General features: G+C 39.2%; 1 protein-coding gene across 2 annotated transcripts; it reads right to left on the reverse strand.

The window, feature by feature from the left end:
- Positions 1 to 2: 2 nt before the first annotated feature.
- CENPU (centromere protein U) lies at positions 3 to 16,864 on the reverse strand. Of its 2 annotated transcripts, none has more exons than XM_067468736.1 (12): positions 16,741 to 16,864; positions 12,893 to 12,954; positions 11,492 to 11,609; positions 10,001 to 10,172; positions 8,914 to 8,986; positions 7,475 to 7,547; positions 6,911 to 7,025; positions 4,720 to 4,798; positions 4,038 to 4,085; positions 2,661 to 2,722; positions 2,080 to 2,236; positions 3 to 1,612 (listed from the first exon to the last, which is right to left on the reverse strand). In XM_067468736.1, the coding sequence occupies exons 1-12, from the start codon at positions 16,847 to 16,849 to the stop codon at positions 1,490 to 1,492; spliced, it is 1,191 nt and encodes a 396-aa protein (XP_067324837.1). In that variant the 5' UTR covers positions 16,850 to 16,864; the 3' UTR covers positions 3 to 1,489. The 2 variants fall into 2 exon arrangements, with proteins under 2 accessions (XP_067324837.1, XP_060635586.2); XM_060779603.2 differs by lacking the exon at positions 16,741 to 16,864 and adding an exon at positions 16,522 to 16,699.
- Between the last annotated feature and the right edge of the window lie 3,586 nt (positions 16,865 to 20,450).

A 20,450-nucleotide genomic window follows, 5' to 3' on the forward strand; every position in this document is an offset into this window, starting at 1 on the left:
GGTCAGAGAAACTGGATTCCTTTAATTCTCATACATTATATAACACGGTGAAATATTTAAATAACAAAAATACTATAGTGTAGAAAACACATCATGCCAAGTACTATACTAAAGACTTAGTTTTTTCAAAAAACTAAATTTTAAACAGTTTTGGGCAAAATTATATTGCCATATTTGAGATAGTACATTCAAATATTTGACCTTAACTGGTTTTGTAGAATTCTAAAATAAATTGACTGATAGAATGATAAACATGTTCGCTTTATGTTAGATTGTATGTCTGTAATAATTAAAGCACAAAAGAAAAAAATCTGAAAAAATAAGTCATGGCATGTATTTATTATATATGAGGCTTAGAACTTTTAAAAGGCACTTTAATGTGATAGAGTAAAAGAAGAAATAGAACAGATCACACAATGTGCCACTTCTAAACTCTACAATATCAAGTATTCCATTTTTATAGAACTATTGCTCTTTAAACATTTATTTAAATATTTATTAGCAATTTTAAGTGCCTCTTATAGGATCCTGTCTGCTCTTCCCTGCGGTGAATTCATTATTTCCCTCTACTTCTTGCAACAGGAAATGATGACCTTTCCACAGCAGCGGATAATTGGATAAACCAGAGGCCCCTTTCCTCCAAGGAAAACTGCCAAACTAAGATTCAGTTGATTTGCCCTACTTCCTGTTTACTTCTGTCCTTACTTGGTATTTGGCAATGCTTATTCTCAATAGTAAGTTAGGAAGTTATACTGGGGCCGAGATACACCAAAAAGTCCCAACTACATAGATAGATTAAAATTAATGGAATGTATGTTAATATTAACTATCTAATCTTGCTGGGACTAGCAATTAGTTATACTTAAAATTATAACATAAGACAGTGATATGGAAATAGGAGACAGTTTAGCATGTACTCTGCATGAAGAATGCCTAGCTTTGTGTTGTTGAAGGCTTTCATGGCCAGAATCACTGGGTTGCTGAGTTTTCCGGCTCTATGGTAATGTTCCAGCATTCTCTCCTGACATTTGGCCCACATCTATGACAGGCATCCTCAGAGGTTGCAAGGTATATTGGAAACTAAGCAAGGGAGGTTTACATATCTGTTTTTATTTACTGTCCTAATTTTAGATTTTTAAATAGAGAATAACACTCTGAAAACAGGGGAATTCCAGACAGGAAACAATCAGGGCCAGCTAACACATCCCAACAAAGGATTCTTCTGGACAGGAATCAGCCAGGCCTCGAAGCTGCAATGCTTTGCAATGCTAATCAAGGTTATTAATTGCAACATTCACACTTGCTTTCAACAAACAAAAGTTCTTTCTCCCACACTGGACCTTCCACAGACATACAAACCTCCCTTGCTTAGTTTCCAATATAGCTCACAACCTCTGAGGATGCCTGTCATACATGCGGGCCAAATGTTAGGAGAAAATACTTCTGGAACATGTCCATACAGCTTGGAAAACTCACAGCAATCCAATGTTTAACTTTCTTTTTGTGCATTTAAAACTTGCTGTAATCTTTTGTTGATATTTCGAAAGTGACCTTCGGCTCCTAAAATTCTTTGCGATTCCACCAGAAGTGCAGGAAGGCTGGAAATGCCATACTACAGAGCGAGAGAAAGAAAATAGAAAAAAACATATGGTTACTAAATTTGAAGGCACAATATTCTAAGGTATAGTTGAGCAAACACACAACATGTGCAATGTTAACCCCTTATACTTGTATAAGGGGTTAACATTATATACAGTATTAAAAAACTCTACAGTCAGGACAGTAAATAAAGAAGAACACCTAGAAGTCAGGGGGATTCCAAACATCAATCAATCAGGGCCAGCTAACACATACCAACAAAGGATTCCCCAGTCAAGAGGCAGCCAGACCTTGAAGCTGCAAGACCATTCAATGCTAATCAAGGTGGCCAATTGCAACATTAACACTTGCCTCAAATAGACAAGAGTTTTTTCTCCCACGCTGAACATTCCACAGAGGATGCCTGTCATAGATGTGGGCAGAACATCAGGAGGGAACGCTTCTGGAACATGGCCAATCGGTGGTCAAATGTGTACTTACTAATACATCTTCTTGTGGGTTTTTCTCTCTCTCCTGAGCATATTTTTGTTGAAGATCTTTTAAATCGATGATTAACTGCCTTGCGTTCCTGAGAGAGGATAATTTTTCTTTGAGTTCAGCATGTTCCCGCTGTAGTTTCTTCAGCTGTGAGTCAGTTCTGCAAGTCACAAATTTATAAGTATCGTGCTTATTTAAATCACAGATCTGCGAGCATCATGCTTATACAAAATAAACCTCGTATAGGTTTGTTTTGAACTGGTTCTGTGGAAGACTGCTTAATTACTTTGAAGTTACAAGTCTAACTGCAGTACTCTAAAATTCTCATTCCCAAGTAGAAAAGAAAGACATTTAAATTGAATGCACGCCTTAAAACAGCTCCAAAAGTTTATGCAAACATACACAGAAAGCCCTTAAATTCTGTTGTTATGATTGCTCTGACTGTTTAGTACCATTTGTAAAAACATTTCAAAATATAAATCATGCACACATGAACTGGCATAAGAAAGCATTTCGGTACAGTAGCTACTTTAAAACATACTAATGCATTATTTTATGTAGTACTTTAACCATTGAGAACATACTTAATTACTTCTTCTTTAACTTCTATCAAACGCCTCCTTTTCTTATTTGTCTCTTTGACCATCTGCAATGCAGTAGACATATAGTTTGTAAAAGAAAAAAAATGTACAATTTAACCATTTGCCTTACTAATTGTACTTTAATACCTTCAATAGATATATTTTGTTCTTTTCTATCTAAGCTCAAAGTCCCGAAGACACAGGAAGTAAGTTGAATAAAAAATGCCATTTTCCAACAACACCATCTTCATATTTATCTTCAGGAAGTGTTACTTCACTTCCTACTGCAGTGAAGTAACGAAGTTCCTGGTAATGTGATTAAATCTGGGGTGTACTGCCATGTAGAAAGGGCTAAAGATACTTAACCTTTGTATGCCGCCTTTCCAAATAGTTCAAGATAGGTAAACAATACAAGTCAAAGTATGTCTGTCTGTACCACAGAGGCTTAGGTGAAGTGGCCCTCTGTGATGTCACTGGGAAATAAATAAGAAGGTTTGAAAGAAGAACCACAAAGAGAGACATGATGAGGTAGATCCTCTCAGAGCTGGAGAAGGTAGAAAAGGAATAGAAGGGAGGAATGAAAAGAAAGATAAAGAGGGGGAGAAGAAAAGGAGAAAGAAGGGAAAGAAAGGTGGGAAAAAAACATGAGGGAATGAAAGAAAGAGGAAGATGTGATAAAAGTGGGGGCGGGAGGGAGGGAGAGAAGCAGTGGCCCCTCCAACCCCTGGGCATCACTGGGGTTTTCCAACCTTTTTTTTGTTTTCCAACCTTTTTTTGACCAGGGATCACTCTCCAGCATTAGTACCAAAAGGGTTTCAAATCAGTTTTTGGTCAACTTTAGATTTGGTTTGGCTTTTTGGGGTGCTGATTAAGAAAAGTGCATTGGATAGATTCCATCATCTCTAGTTTCTGATGCAGAACATATGCTATCCAGCAGTTGCCAACTGCTTGCCCGCAGAAAACTATATTTAATAATCTAGAGCTGATGTGGTCTATCCAATGCAATTTTCTGAATCAGCACCCCCAAATAACCCAGTAACAGGCCTAATTTGGGGGGGGGGGGGTTGGGCTGTGTTATTATCCGTGGATTTTGTTAGCGCTCGGCACTGAAAGAAGGTTTCGCAAGACCAGTTGCTCTTGTTGCAACTGTGTAGTAACTGTGAGGCCTCAAACCATATTTTAGTGCTTGTGGACCACTGTTGGTCCATGGACCACAGGTTGGAAATCACTGGTATATACACTAGAAGGCCAATAAAAATAAAATGTATTTAAAAATAAAAATGCAACAATTCATTGGAACAACAGAAAAACAAAACCCCACAAACTTTCACTTAATCCATACAAGTAACTCCAAACAAAAAAAAACACAGAGATATTTACCTTCATATTTTTTAGTTTTGTTTTTTTCAGTTCTTTCGCCCCTGTCATCTAATTAAAAGATGCAGTAATTAGTTACAGAGTACAACCATTAGATTAATAAAATTAAGTACAGAGTACTGTACATAAAGTTTTCAAATCTCACTGTAAGGCTTAGGAGTGATAGAATTCATATTTTCCACCCAGAGATAGGTGGACAGGTTTCTGTGATGTTCTTTGTTATTCATGTAAATGACTGAATTTACAATTTGCTTTGACTTGACAGATTCTATAGAAAGGTATAACTACTCATTTTTAAGCCACGCTCCCTAAATTCTATACACTGCTTCCTTCCTGTTACTACTTTTGTATGCGGGCATTTGGCTACATAAAGACTATCATTCAGAAAACGCTAAAATTATATTTGTCCACATTTTAAATCAAGCATATCTAATCCAGATTGCCCAGACTATGAAGCGATTTGTATTTGGATTGCACACTATGTTGATATTCTTGGCCCCAGAATGGCTTACAAAATGCAAACATTACAGAAAGTTGCATACAAGATATGTATGTTTAGAAAAATAAATGTGCATTTTCAGTTTTGTTTTAGAATTAATAGAGTAACATGAAAACTGTTGGGACTAATATGGAGCAAAATTATTGATCTAGGTCCAACACTAGTATGCTTAACGATTTCACTTACGAGGCCAAGGAGATGATCTCTGAACCCAGTATAAAAGCTATCAATAGCTTGCCTGCATGTCTTCAGTTCCACTTCTTGTCTGAAATACATATGCATCATACATTAAAGTAGTGGTTCCCACCTTTTTTTTGATCAGGGACCACTTTGACCAGGGACCACTCTCTAACGTAAGTACCAAAAGAGTTACAAATCAGTTTTTGGTCAACTTTAGATTAGGTTTGGTTATTTGGGGTGCTGATTCAGAAAATGGCATTGGATAGACCACATCAGCCCTAGTTTCTGATACAGAACATATGCCATCTAGTAGTCACCATCTGCTCACCCACAGAAAACCATATTTAATAATCTAGAGCTGATGTGGTAGTAGTAATCTTTCATGGATAGTCAACCTCGCCCCTCCCAACATCCCTGTTGCCTCGGCACTATAAGAGGGTTTCGTGAGACCAATGGCTCTCATTGCCTTGTGGTTTCAAGGCGACAGTATAGTAATGGTGGACTATATTTTCATTCTTGCGGCCTACTGGTGGTCCACAGACCACAGGTTGGGAACCACTACATTAAATACATTTTTGAGTTTGAACAGAAATGAATAGTTACTTAATTTTGTCCTTTTAATAGACATATTGGTAGCATCTTAATTATTGAATTTTTTCCTACAGAAGGATGTATCAGTAATATAGATTATTTTACTGTCATTTTTTAAAAAAATTCTGCATCATTGCTACCAAGTTTCATTCCTGCTGTAATCCCAATACTATGCTTATTTAGTTCTGGTTTCAGCAAACAAATACATAATTATGACAAATAATTAGCAGGTAAAAAAGGTGCAAATATGTGAGAGAAATATTGGTAACAACCTGTTTCATACAGTCCTCAGGTACATACTTTCATGAATTCAATCACAGTGACTCCATATATCAATCTAACTGGCATGTATAGTCCAACTATGTCTTATCTTCTTATCTACTTAAATATGAACAAATTGGACAATTTAAATTGGAAACTGTCAGTGAAAAATATATACTCTTATATTTCAGAGGAAGGAACTGCTAAAACCACTTTTGAATTTTCCTTGTCAATCAATGAAATTTATGGGGATCACCATAGGTCGACAGGATCAGAAGGCACATAAATGTGCAAAAGGTTAAACTTGAAGTGAAATAAGTGTTTGAGACGTCTACATTTTCTTGTTATTGAAATTTTAAAAAATAACATTAGAATGGCTAGTGTTACGCGTCTTGCACTTGATAGCTTTGAATATGCATTTGCCACCAAAAATAAAATGCAAACACAAGTATTCATATCAGAACATGACTTTCTTGTGTTTGTACGTGTTCGAACAACTCAGCTATATATACATCTATTGCATAACGAGAGATAAAAAGCATATATTAAATTCTTTCTCTGTTGGAAATAGCAACTTTCTACAAGCCTCCAATACTAATTATTTGTTAATTATATAATTGAGATTTCTTACTGTATTTTATACAGTATGCAGTTTTCCTTAACTCTATGTTGTGGGAGGGGCTGCAGAGCATGTGATCAGATCGAGGATTATTCAGGACTCAGACTCCATTTTAGAAATGATGCTTTTAGAAGTCAGTAGAAACAGAATGCTTTAGAGACTCTATTAGACTCTCAGAACATAGAGATGCTTTGGACTTTGGACTGTTGATTATAAGAAAGATGTCCTGCATTACCTGCACAGAGAAACTACTTCAAATCCTATCTGTAACTCGACTGATATGCTGAATACATGAAGTTTATGAGTAAACCAACTAAGTTACTTTTAAAGAAGGGAGCTTATTTTTGTCTCTTGAGAGCATGATTTAAAGGCAAATATATTTTAAAGGAGAGTAGATGTATTTGGACAATGGAAATAATACTGCTGAAACTCTAATCTATGTGTTTTTGTGCATTGGCATATCTTTGTTCTAAACAGTTCAAAGAGATATTTGGGTATATCAGTTTAACAGCTGAGAAACCTATCTGCCTTGCATGAATACAAGTGCATATTTACCACTAAGGAGAAGGTTGACTCAAGCAAATTTTTAACTCTTCTTAGGGAGAGTCCTGGTTTTCCCAAAAGGTTCTGAATGCCATTTTCCAAAAGGTTATGGAGATTTCCATTTCCCAAAAATCTCAATGTGACTATTACAGTTTTCTTCCAGTCATAAGAAAACATGCTTACTTGTATTTTTCTGTTACTTCGTCAAACTCCTCCAGAATAAACTCATATTCTGTGACACGCTTGGCACGTTTTTTCTTCCCTTTGGGAACGTGCACTTTAGCCAAATGTGGATCATCTGGATTTAAAAATAAAAACGTGAACATAATTTGAGAAGCACTCTTCAGTATTATACAAGATATCCACCCATACCCTAAAGGTCTTGGAATTACTTCCAATTCTATAGATTAGACATGGGCAAACTTCAGCCCTCCCGGTGTTTTGAACTTCAACAGTAGGCTGTTAGGAATTGCGGGAGTTGAAGTCCAAAACACCAGGAGGGCCGAAGTTTGCCCATGCTTGCTATAGATATATATATATTTAGGTACACATGGTACATAACATCTTATGCAATTTTTTGTTGCTTTGGAAATCTTAATTGCCATCATGCCATGGTAACATGCTTGTAGCTTCTCACTGTGCCCAGCAAACACAGGGCTAATGAGCTCTTTAATAGCAAACCTGTTCAGACCTGAAAAAAAATTCAATACATACATATAAAGAAAACATGCAGAACCCTCCCCTGACCTGAGTCATCCTCCTCCATGTCTGCCGAGGCCTTCTTCTGTTTCCTTTGGGATTTAGCACTTTTCCTAGACATCTGTTAAGATAAACAGCAATGTATTTTAAGTCTGGAAGAAATCATATTTGCCAGGAACAGGAATGATGAAGTTAGACTAGATCTACCATTTACAGCTGCAGTTTTCCTTAGTTTTTGAAAAATATGCACAGGAAAGGCAATGAATAAAGTGCCAAAGAAGGTTATACACTTATCCCCACATCACCTTTTCAACTTAGATATACAGAGATCTGTGAAAGCCTGAAAATGAACACTAACCTGAACCCTAAGGTGCCACATCTCCATGCAACTATTATTTGCTTCTAAATTAAAAACAAGCATGATTTGATATAGAAAACTATGTGCACAACTATTTGTCTTCAGGACGGAGATGCCCATCAGCATGAGACAACAAAATAACGCTTACTCTTAACCTTATCTGCATTCAAATTAATCACAGGTGTTTTTTTGTCATGTACGCTCAATTGTGAAGAACTGCCCCCTGATGGCAGTGCACATGGCAAGTGGAAGTCCTCTGCACTGGATGTAAATTCTGCTGCCCTCTAAACAGGAAAAACTTAAGATTACTCTCAGATTAAGGTGCAAGGCTTTGAAAAAACCCTATGCAGATGCAATCTAATTTTTTAGCATACCACTAGAAAAATAGTAGTAGTAGTAGTAGTAATAATAATAATAATTTATTTATTTATATTCTGCCCTATCTCCCCAAGGGGATTAGTAGTTACACCTGTATAGTGCTATCATCATCATCATCATCCTTTTATACTTTATTCTCAAAAACTTTGTTTTCTGACTTTGTTTTTGTGGGACATCCTGCAGCATATTTTGCTATAGTTTTTCAATGAATTTCTCATTGAGTCTCTACCAATTCAACAGAGTTTGTGGCAGCCACAAAAACAAAGTTTCTGGAGTATAACAACTACTTTCAAAGTAAGTACCACACAATTAAACAGAAAATAACACTTTTAAATCAGGAACATATTTTCCCCCTAATTTTGTTACATAGTGTAAATTATATTTCTTGTGAACCTAGCTGGCATGATATTTCCCTTGAAACCATGCAGGTTTTACTTAGTTGTAAAGGTTTTAAATTCTCTGTTATTGTTTATATGTAAGTTATATTAATTGTACTGTTTTATTTACTTGCTGTTTTGTTTTTACTGATGCGTTGTTGGGCTTGGCCTCATGTAAGCCGCCCCGAGTCCCCTTGGGGAGATGGTAGCGGAGTATAAATAAAGTATTATTATTATTATTATTATTATTATTATTATTGTAATATCCAGTTAAAATATTTGTCAGCTGCAATTGTCATGTATTTCCAAAGTCCAATATCCTGCTCCCAATCCACAAATAAAAATAAAGCACAAAATTTATATAATTTACATACCATGTTCTTCATCAAATGGTCATTTTGAGGATCTTTCCTTGCCACTCTTGATTTCGCACTATGCTGATCTTTCCTAGGAAAGGCAAACACAATTGATCAAGATGTCATCTTTATAGTGTTTTCTTTCCTAAGGAGTTTGATTGTTGGTCCATTTATGTAAGAGCAAGGATCTCATTGAAATGAAATTTTTTTTTAAGTAGACGATTACACTATGTAACACGATTTTTGTTCCTGGGTTATAAATGCCATTTCCTAATTGGTTCTATTACAAAACATGGAAAAAGTTTATTAAACTGCAAAAACTGTTTTCGAGGTCTGCACAAAAGGTTAAAAATGGCACATGAAAAGTTAGAAATGGCACATTAAAAAGTTAAAAATTGCAGTCACAAAAATGAAGCTTCTGGAGTATAACAACTACTTTCAAAGTAACGCATAATTAAACAGGAAATAACACTTTAAAACCAGGAACAGAAAATGTTTCATATTTTGTTATATGGTGTTATACCCCCCCCCCCCCATTCAATTGGGAAGATGAACACACAGTGTACCACTTCCACCATTTTTTACTATGTGTTTTCCCATAAAACAACACTTGCCCAGTTCTGTTTTTGTGTATTAACCTTTGAAAAATTGTATATTCACTCTATTCAGTCTGCACACCTTCTGGAACCTCATGTTTTCTCTGGAAATGAATCCTGAACAGGATTATATCAGAACTCTACTATTTTGCTATTCACCTTACTTTAAAAATTATTATTATTATTATTATTATTATTATTATTTGTACCCTGCTTACTCTCTCTGCAAGCGACTCTGTTTACAATAAAACCAAATGAAATACACTTTAACCTCCACAAACACTGTGCACAAACACATTGCACAAATCACAAGAAAGCACAAGAAAGCAGGATATTCACACCCAAAGTGATAATTAAACCATAAGAGTAATTAAAAGGTTATTTAAACGAGAAAAGACAATCTCCAAATGATCCAATAGTGATACAGTACCAGGAAAGCCACAAAGTTGTGTGCTAAAACTCCAGGCAAAGACAAGACAAAAACAGTGCATTCTTCAAGTCTGTATTACCTTTCTCTTGTATTTCTCTTTTCTGGCTCAGAATCAGATGAATTGCAGGTTGAACCATCAGCTTCTGAATCCAGATCCTTATTCCCTTCTTCCTCTTCCTCTTCTCCTTTGTCTCCCTCCTCCTCTTCTTCTCCTCCATAGTCAGATACAGCAGTGCTATGTAAGGGAGGGTCTAAACAAAACAGGAAAAAAAAACTTCCCTGTTGTGTTCTTGTTGTTTCTTCCTTATGATTAGGAGGCAGAAAACTGAAAATAAACAAGCCTGGCTTGCATTGTTTGTCACTTCCAGATCTCTGTAATTTTTGATTACTTTGATGTCTCAGATCCTAAAATAGCTCAGATCCTAAAATGAACATTGCTTCGCCAACTGAAGGTGAGGTTCCTTCTTCACTGTCATATACAATCCAGATTAACTGCTTTGAACTGAATTATATGGCTGTGTAGACTCATATAACTCAGTTCAAACAGGTAATGTGGATTATCTGCTTTGATAATCTGGATTATAGGCAGTTCAGTAGGGATCTGTCAATTCATCCCAGGACACGGCTTCAGGAAGGTTACTGGGGAACCATGTTGTACAGTATCATACATGAGTATCAGCTTTCAGTGTCCAAACTTTTGGAAAATGGAAATCTCCATAACCTTTTGGAGATTTTATGATCTTTGGAAAAGAAATGAACTTGTTAGAAGCCATAACCTTTTGAAAAATGATGCCATAACCTCTTGGTAAAAACATGAGCTGTTGGAATCATAACATTTTGGGAAAATGACATTTAGGCAATGCAATTAGGTTTCTCAGCTGTTAAACTGTCACTGAACTGTTAGGGACAGATATGCCAATGCACAAAACATATATAGCAGAGTTTCAAAAGTGTTTTTTTAGTTGTCCCAAAAAATCTACTCTCGCTTAAAATATATTTGCCTTTAAATCATGCTCTAAAGCAGTGTTTCTCAACCTGGGGGTCGGGACCCCTTTGGGGGTCGCGAGGGGGTGTCAGAGGGGTCGCCAAAGACCATCACAAAACATAGTATTTTCTGTTGGTCATGGGGGTTCTGTGTGGGAAGTTTGGTCCAATTCTATCGTTGGTGAGGTTCAGAATGCTATTTCATTGTGGGTGAACTATAAATCCCAGCAACTACAACTCCCAAATGCTGAGGTCTATTTTCTCCAAACTCCACCAGTGTTCACATTTGGGGATATTGAGTATTTGTGCCAAGTTTAGTCCAGATTCATCATTGTTTGTACTTAGGGGATTGCTTCTTTTAAAAGCACATTATAAAGTTCTTCTGGTCTCAAATGTGCCAGTTCTATCAATTAAGACTGCAATACTATACACACTTATCTGGTAGTACGATCCACTGATGGGTATTACCTCTGAGTTTAAGATTATGCATATCAAAGCTTGTAAGATGACTAAGGTTTACCATGATATCCAACAGCTCAAGCCACTGTAGACTATTAACTTTAACATGTGAAACTGAATCACTAACCAAACGCATTGTCAAACTCTTCTGTTTGGCCAATTCCAGGAACTTTCAAAATACTTGACACATCTGGATAATCAGGAGAATCCAATTTCCTATGACATTGCAACTTGACTTCATGTCCCTGGAAAAAGGAGAATTGAAAATGTTATCTGCTTTTATGGTTTTAACTTTTTAAATATTAATATTGTTTAATACTTTTGTCGAAGGCGTTCATGGCCGGAATCAATGTGTTGCTGTGAGTTTTCTAGGTTGTATGGCCATGTTTCAGAAGCATTTTCTCCTGACGTTTTGCCCACATCTATGACAGGCATCCTCAGAGGTTGTGAGGTCTGTTGGAAACTAGGCAAGTGAGGTTTATATATCTGTGGAATGTCCAGCGTGGGAGAAAGAACTCTTGTTGGAGGCAAGTGTGAATGTTGCAATTGGTCTTGCAGCTTCAAAGCCTAGTTGCTTCCTAGGGGAATCCTTTGTTGGGAGGTGTTAGCTAGCCCTGACTGTTTCCTGTCTGGAATTCCCATTTTCTGAGTGTTCCTCTTTATTTACTGACCAGATTTTGGAGGTTTTTTTAATAAAAAAAACAGTAGCCAGATTTTGTTCATTTTCATGGTTTCTTCATTTCTATTGAAATTGTCCACATGCTTGTGGATTTCAGTGGCTTCTCTGTGTAGTCTGATATGGTGGTTGTCAGAGTTGTCCAGCATTTTTGTGTTTTCAAATAATATGTTATGTCCAGGTTGGTTCATCAGGTTCTCTGCTATGGCTGACTTCTCTGGTTGAATTAGTCTGTAGTGCCTTACATGTTCCTTGACAGACATATAAACCCCACTTGCCTAATTTCCAACAGACCTCACAACCTCTGAGAATACCTGCCACAGATGTGGGTGAAACTTCAGGAGAGAATGCTTTGGGAACATGGCCATACAGCTCAGAAAACTCACAGCAACCTTGTTTTAATATTTTAACTTGTATTGAAATGCTTTCAGTTGTGAGGCGCTTTAAGAGAAAAGGCAAAATATAAATAAACATAATAAACATAATAAAACATAATAATAATAATAAGAATAAGAATAAGAATACAAAATCTGCTATAGACAGTTTTAGAAAATAATAATAATAATAATAGGCTGGTTTCAGTCTAAATAAGGTGTAATAGGAATAAAACTGGAATAGCGGGTTTGAACAAGGAAAGAGAATTTCAATATGGTTTCTAATAATATACAATCAGTAAATATAAAATAAATGTTTCTAACCAGGAACTATCTCGCTATCTCGACAGAATGGATTCCCTATGTAACAATTTCAAGCCAGTTTTTTTAAAAAATATTACAGGTCATTGATATAATTAAACCGGGAAAATACCTCATTTATATATCTCAATTTTTTAAAAAGACGTCGATCACTTACTCTTGGTCCTTTCTTGGAATCTTTTGCTTTTCTCTTTGGCATTTCTTTCCTATTTAAATCTTCTATTGAAACAGAGGGGAAAAAAGGAAACATCTCACTTTTTTCAACTGTATATCTTAGAGAAGGATTATTATGAAGCTTTTTTTAATTACAGCTGTATTTATTTATTTATTTACAGCATTCAGTCCTTCTCACCTCAAAGAAAACTCAGGATGGATTACAGAACGCATACATGGCAAACATTCAATGCTATTAAACAGAGAACAGATAGAGGTATTATATTGGCATTTTTTCCACCTTGGGCGTTCTGGAGGTTGTGCTGGATTCTGGCCACAGGGGGTGGTGTTGCTCCATTCTCTATGACAAAGAGCCTTGATCACAGACTTCCTTCTTTCTTTGATCGCTGGCATTTTTCTGATATTTACTTTATGGTGCTGTAAAATACCTCCCCTCTTAAGCAGTGCCTAATTTCTCTACTCACAGCTCACAGCTGTTTTCAATCTGCTTTGGTGAACAGTGAGCTGGGCTGAAGATCGGAAACTCACCCTGACCCGGGCTTCGAACTGCCAACCTTTCGATTGGTATGGGGGGGGAGAGAAGGGAAGAAAGAAAGAAAAAGAAGCGAAAAAGAAGGGATGAAGGGAGGGAAGAGGGGGAAGGAAGAAAAGAAAGGAAGGAAGAGGGAAAGATGTGTGAGAGGAAGGGAGGAAGGAAAGAAAGTGCCACAAAGAGAGCCTGCCCATCATTGCACCAGCGTTGCTCTGGAGACAGAGGCAGGCCTTCTCAGAGCTGGAGAAGGGAGAAAGCAGGTGGGCAGCAGCCCCTCTGACATCTAGCCAATGTTGGGTATTTACGCTACTTTTTAATTTTTATTATGCACATTAGTGAAACAGATGTTTCCTCCCGGATCTTTCAACAGATTTAAATTACAGCCAGCCCTTCACATCTGCTGGGGTTTGAAGCACAAACATGAGAATATTTTAAATCAAATCCATGAATAATCAAACCCGCAAAAGTCAAAACTGCAAATGTGGAAGGACGACTGCATAGCCATGTCCCGCACTTTTAAAAATACCAAATTGTTTTAGGTACTGTTCCATTATCCAAGTGGACTCCAAATGGGGGCCTAGACAGAGAAGGATAGCCCATTTTATGGGGGGGGGGGTTGAAGGAGGAAAACCATTTCCCCAAATTTTGTGGGTTATCCTCCCCCTTTTCCCATATCATAAATGATGGTTGTTTTAAAGATAGAGACATTAGTGGGAGGAATAACGGGAAAATAGGAAGAAATGGTTTAACTCCTTCAACCCCCTCTCCCTCTGTAAAATGGACTATCCTTCTCTGTCTGGCGTTTCCTTGTGGTTTCCACCCAGATAATGGAACAGTACTTTGTTTTGAAATGAATTATGATTTATGGAATGTAAGGTTTGATTTGTATACATATTATATATCTGTGGTTGCGTATAGATTTTGAGTTGAAAAAGTTTAAGAAGCTATGCTCCAGAATATATTTGGGGGGCGAGGGAAGGGTATTCTGGAACACAAATGACTATAGCAGACAGAGGCTATGCAAACGCACACACCACACACACATTTTGATATGTGGCTACACTTTGCACTTCAATTATAGCAAATCCCACTTTGTCACCATTAAACTATTATAGTTCCACCTTAACTGCTAGAGTTCAATAGTTCCACCTTAACTGCCCGAGTTCCACCTTAACTACCCGAGTTCAATAGTTCCATCTCAACTGCCTGAGTTCCACCTTATCTGCCAGAGTTTGACAGTTCCACCTTAACTGCCAGAGTTCCACCTTACCTGCCAGAGTTCAATAGTTCCACCTTAACTACCACGGGTCTACCTTAACTTCCAAAGTTCAACAGTTCCACCCCAACTGCCAGAGTTCGATAGTTCCACCTTAACTGCCAGAGTTTAATAGTTCCACCTTAACCACCACAGGTCTACCTTAACTTCCAGAGTTCAACAGTTCCACCTCAACTGCCAGAGTTCAATAGTTCCACTTCAACTGCCAGAATTCAACAGTTCCACCTTAACTGCCAGAGTTTGATAGTTCCACCTTAACTGCCACAGGTCTACCTTACCTTAAGTTCAACAGTTCTACCTCAACTGCCAGAGTTCAATAGTTCCACTTCAACTGCCAGAGTTCAACAGTTCCACCTTAACTGCCAGAGTTTGACAGTTGCACCTTAACTGCCACAGGTCTACCTTAACTTCCAGAATTCAATAGTTCCACCTTAACTGCCTGAGTTCCACCTTAACTGCCACAGGTCTACCTTAACTTCCAGAATTCAATAGTTCCACCTTAACTGCCTGAGTTCCACCTTAACTGCCACAGGTCTACCTTAACGTCCAGAATTCAATAGTTCCACCTTAACTGCCTGAGTTCCACCTTAACTGCCACAGGTCTAACTTAACTTCCAAAGGTGAACAGTTCCACCTCAACTGGCAGAATACAACGGTTCCACCTTAACTGACAGAGCTCTGCCTTAATTGCCACAGTTCCACCTTACCCACCAGAGTTCTATAGTTCCACCTTAACTGCCCGAGTTCCACCTTACCCACCAGAGTTCAATAGTTCCACCTTAACTGCCACAAGTCTACCATAACTTCCAAAGTTCAACAGTTCCACCTCAACTGCCAGAGTTCAATAGTTCCACCGTAACTGCCTGAGTTCCACTTTATTTCAGCACTTCCACCTTAATTGCTCCTGTTTATTATTTATTTATTAATGCGCTTGTATACCGCTAATATCTCGGCCTAAGTCGGCGACTCATTGCGGTTTACAACACTTAAAAAACAATATTCAATTTAAAAGCATAAAACACATATACAATACAAGTTATTGGGCCACCAATAACAATCCCATGCATCTCGTAACTGAAATCGCAATCCAATATTCATCGTCCATGATTACCAATCCTTTAGTCATCAAATTCGTTGCAACGGATTAACCGAATGCTTGTTTGAACATCCATGTCTTCAGTCTTTTCCGAAACACCATCAGCGAAGGGGCTGATCGTACCTCTATGGGGAGGGTGTTCCAAAGCCGAGGGGCCACCACAGAAAAGGCCCTGTCTCTCGTTCCCACCAGCCGCACTTGTGACGTCGGCGGGATAGAGAGCAGGGACTCCCCAGAAGATCTTAGGGTCCTGGTGGGCTGATAGGCTGAGATACGCTCGGATAGATAAGTTCTACCTTAATTGCTAGAGTTCAACAGTTACACCTCAACTGCCAGGGTTCCATCTCAACTGGCAGAATCCAACGGTTCCACCTTAACTGGTAGCGTTCCGCCTTAACTGTCACAGCTCCACCTTAATGTCAGAGTTCCACCTTAACTGGAGAGTTCAACAGTTCCACCTAAAGTGCCCGAGTTCCCTCTTGTGGAATGGAGAAGGGTCCTCAACGCCCCTCCGCACTGCCAATCCCAGAATTCCTGGAAGGTCCCCCCCCCCCCCTCGCGAAATCCCTATGGCGAAACAAACCAAATCCAAATAGCGTTCGCGCGCCGCCTGAGCCCTCTTAGGCCCCTCTGGCTCCCGCGCGCCAACCCCTTGCCTTAAGTCGGGGAGGGGGGAGCCATCAAAGAAGAACCCAATCGAAGACCCACCTGCGTTTTCCCTCCCGGTTGCTTCTTCCCGCCGTCCAAACTCAAATTGCCGCGCTTGGGACGTTCCAACTGAGCACCCGGAGGAGGGGGGAACTCAATTGAGCTAAACGAATTGCACTCATTTGTTTCGGATCCGTTTTGTTTGCTACCAACATGTTTGTGTTTTTGTGCCACAAGGAACGGTCGGCAGAATTAGAGTAAAAGGGTATGTATACGTACGGCTCTTGCCCAGCCACCCCTTTTTTTTCCGCCAATTGCTTTGGTCCGCCGCTTCCTCTTGAGATAATCCTGGGTTAGGAATGCAAGAATGGAGGGGCAGCGCCACCATGTGGCAGGAGGGCGAAGCGTCGGGTCAAATCTTTCCATAGGGATGGCACTGGCTTTTCTCAAAGTGGAGCCAAAGATATGTTATCCTTCAAAAAAGTCCTCTTCCTAAAAAAAAAAAAAAGAATTATGGACTGAGAAAACAATCAGTTTTCTCTCTTCTGGACACTTTTTTATATGTTCAGGCAAATCTAGATTATTTTACCTGCATTACTGTTGTGATGCAAGGATGGTTTTACAAAAAACAGACTCAATGCTTGAAATTGTCCACAAGCATGTGGACAATTTCAACAGAAAGGAGGTGACCATGAAAATGAACAAAATCTGGCTACCAGAATTAAAAAACTCTAAAATTACAACAGCAAAACAGCAGAGAGGAAACAACCAGGTACATCTTAACACCTCTCAACAGAATATTCCCCCAGGCTCAGCCAGGCCTTTCAATGCTAATGAAGGTGGTCAGTTAAAACATTCACACCTAGCTCCAGCAGAAAAGAGCTCTTTGCCCCACCCCAGTCATTCCACATATAAACCCATTTTCCTAATTCCAACAGACCTCACTACCTCTGAGGATGCTTGCCATAGATGCAGGCGAAATGTCAGGAGAAAATGCCTCTAGAACAGGGCCATATAGCCCGAAAAAAACACACAAGAACCTAGACTCAATGCTTTCTTACTTACTTAGGCAATCCCTTGTTTTGTTTTGTTTTTCTCATGTCAGGAGCGACTTGAGAAATTGCAAGTCGCTTCTGGTGTGAGATAATTGGCCGTCTGCAAGGACGTTGCTCAGGGGACGCCCAGATGATTTGATGTTTTTATCATCCTTGTGGGAGGCTTCTCTCATGTCCCCGCATGAGGAGCTGGAGCTGATAGAGGGAGCTCATCTGCCTCTCCCCGGATTCGAACCTGCAACCTGTCGGTCTTCAGTCTTGCCGGCACAGGGGTTCCCCTGTTGTCCGAGTAGGATAGTCTTCTAAGATCGAAGTCCTGGCAGTGGGTCCGTAGGTGACTGTGGAGCCCTATTCTTGATCTGCATCTTCTGCTACAGTGAGGGCATTGGTTTCCAGGTGGAAGGCGGTCTCAGTCGGGGTTGGCTGGATGTGCCTTCCTCTTAGCACGTTTCTCTCTTTCGTCCTCCAGTAGTACCTCTTCAAATTGTACAGCACTGCTGGTCACAGCTGACCTCCAGCTGGAGCGCTCAAGGGCCAGGGCTTCCCAGTTCTCAGTGTCTATGCCAGAGTTTTTAAGGTTAGCTTTGAGCCCATCTTGAATTCTCTTTTCCTGCCCACCATTTTCTGTTCTTGAGTTTGGAGTAGAGCAACTGCTTTGGGTGACGGTGGTCAGGCATCCGGACAACACAGCCAGTCCAGCGGAGTTGATGGCAGAGGAGTATCTCTTTGATGTTGGTGGTCTTTGCTTCTTCCAGCACGCTGATTTTTGTCTGCTTGTCTTCCTACGAGATTTGCAGGATTTTTCGGAGGCAGCGCTGATGGAATTGTTCCAGTAGTTGCATGTGATGTCTGTAGATAGTGCACATCTTGCAGGCGTATAGCAGGGTTGGGAGGACAATAGCTTTATAAACAAGCACCTTGGTCTCCCTACGGATGTCCTGGTCCTCAAACACTCTCTGCTTCATTCAGAAAAATGCTGCACTTGCAGAGCTCAGGCGGTGTTGTATTTCAGTGTTAATATTGACTTTTGTGGAGAGGTGGCTGCCAAGGTAGCGGAAATGGTCAGCATTTTCTAATGTTAACACCATTAAGCTGTATTTCTGACATTGGAGAGGGATTGGCTGTGACTGCTGGAAGAGCACTCGATGTTCAATGAGAGGCCAAGCTTCTTGTATGCTTCTGCAAAGGTGTTTAGAGTGGCTTGTAGGTCTTCTGAATGTGCACAGACGATGTTGTCATCAGCATATTGGAGTTCTGCAACAGATGTTGTAAACTTGGTTTTGGCTTTCAGTCTTCTGAGGTTAAATAGCTTGCCATCTCTCCGATAGAGGATTTCCATTCCGGTGGGAATCTTCTCATCAACAAGATGTAGTATCATAACGATGAAGATGGAAAATAAGGTTGGGGCAATAACACATCCCTGTTTGACACCTGATTCCACCTTACAATGATCTACATCTGCAATTATCTACAATGATATTTTTTAGGTAAAAAAACAAGCTTGTTCTGTAACCTCTCTGTCTTGTTTATAGTTTAGAGCTACATTTAGCTGGTGGAAATGAGTTTTAACTTAGGTACCATAGAATCACTACTCATAACTTCAGTTAGCAGTCAAAGAACGGTGCAGATGAGATGGGGTGAATGGCAGCCAGGACTGAAGTTACAGTATGCCACATCCACCCCTTCATAAGCAGCTCTCAAATTGCACCCCATGTGTGCACTTTTGTGTGAACCATAGCACTCTATAAACATACAGCCTGCATTACTAAAGGTTTGTATGCAAGCCCAGGGCATGTTTCAGCAAGCTGCTGAGAGGTTAGGGCAAGGCAGAATTGTGGCTTTTTCATAAATTAGGTTAAAGGGCAGTGGGAAGAACTCACTTGTGATGATTAATGCTATGGGAAAAGATAATTGGGAATGACTTAAAGCATATACTAATCCAACCAAGGGCTCCTCCCTAACTGCACCCATAGCAAAACTAGTCCTACTGCTCTGCAGAGAATCCAAAAATACAGGCAGATTGTCAACCTATTAATAAACCGGTTGTAGTAGATTTCATGTGCTTCACAATTAGGTCTTTTGTCAAGTAAATAATATTTTGCTGCTCGTTCAACATCAGGCCATCCACTAAATATTTTGCATTACAATAGCTTGAAACAATATACATATTATGAAAAATATCATTTCCTCGCCACAACAAGTGACTTTGCAAGTAGGCTCTTGAGAGAAATATGAAGCCTGAGCAGAGTGGAATGTCTCACCTTATTCCCTGCTAATAAAAACGTAAATGTCACAATCTGAGTTAGAGCATGCTTAGTCAACCAATGCTCAGATGCTCTTTTCCCATGTTTCAATTAGTTGTAAGGGCTTGTGATCGAATAAGAAGCAGAATTTTTTTTCAGTATTGCTGAATTTACAGTTACTGGAATTATAATATGGTGGTCTCACTTCTTTTGAAATAGAAGAGTTTCGGACTCATATGGTACTAGCTGTACCCGCCACACGTTGCTGTGGCCAACCTTCCCTCCCTCTTTCTCTCCTTTCTTTCTCTCCTTCCTTCTCTTTTTTTCTTTCCTTCTCCCCTTACTTACTTCTCTTCCCTTCCTTCCCCTCTTTTCTTCCCTTTGCTTTTTCTCCCCGTTCTTCCTTCTCTACCTATTCTTGGACTGCAACTCCCAGCAGTACTCCTAATCAGTCTACCTACCTATCTAATCTATATTTCTGGAGGATTGCTGGGAGTTGCAGTCCAGGAATAGGAAATTGGAAATATGCAGAAATTGGGATGCTCTCAAAAAAAAAAAATCCAAGGAGGAGAATGTTTGCATCTTGGAAGCAGTGCATTTGAATCATACTCCTCTCCCAATGGCCTGGTCTAGGGGATGATGGGAGCTGTAGTCCAGAAGAGAGTGTGGATATGCTATTGTGTGTTTTGTT

This window comes from Anolis sagrei, chromosome 5, assembly GCF_037176765.1.
Source record: "Anolis sagrei isolate rAnoSag1 chromosome 5, rAnoSag1.mat, whole genome shotgun sequence".
In the NCBI taxonomy this organism is placed as follows: Eukaryota; Metazoa; Chordata; class Lepidosauria; order Squamata; family Dactyloidae; genus Anolis; species Anolis sagrei.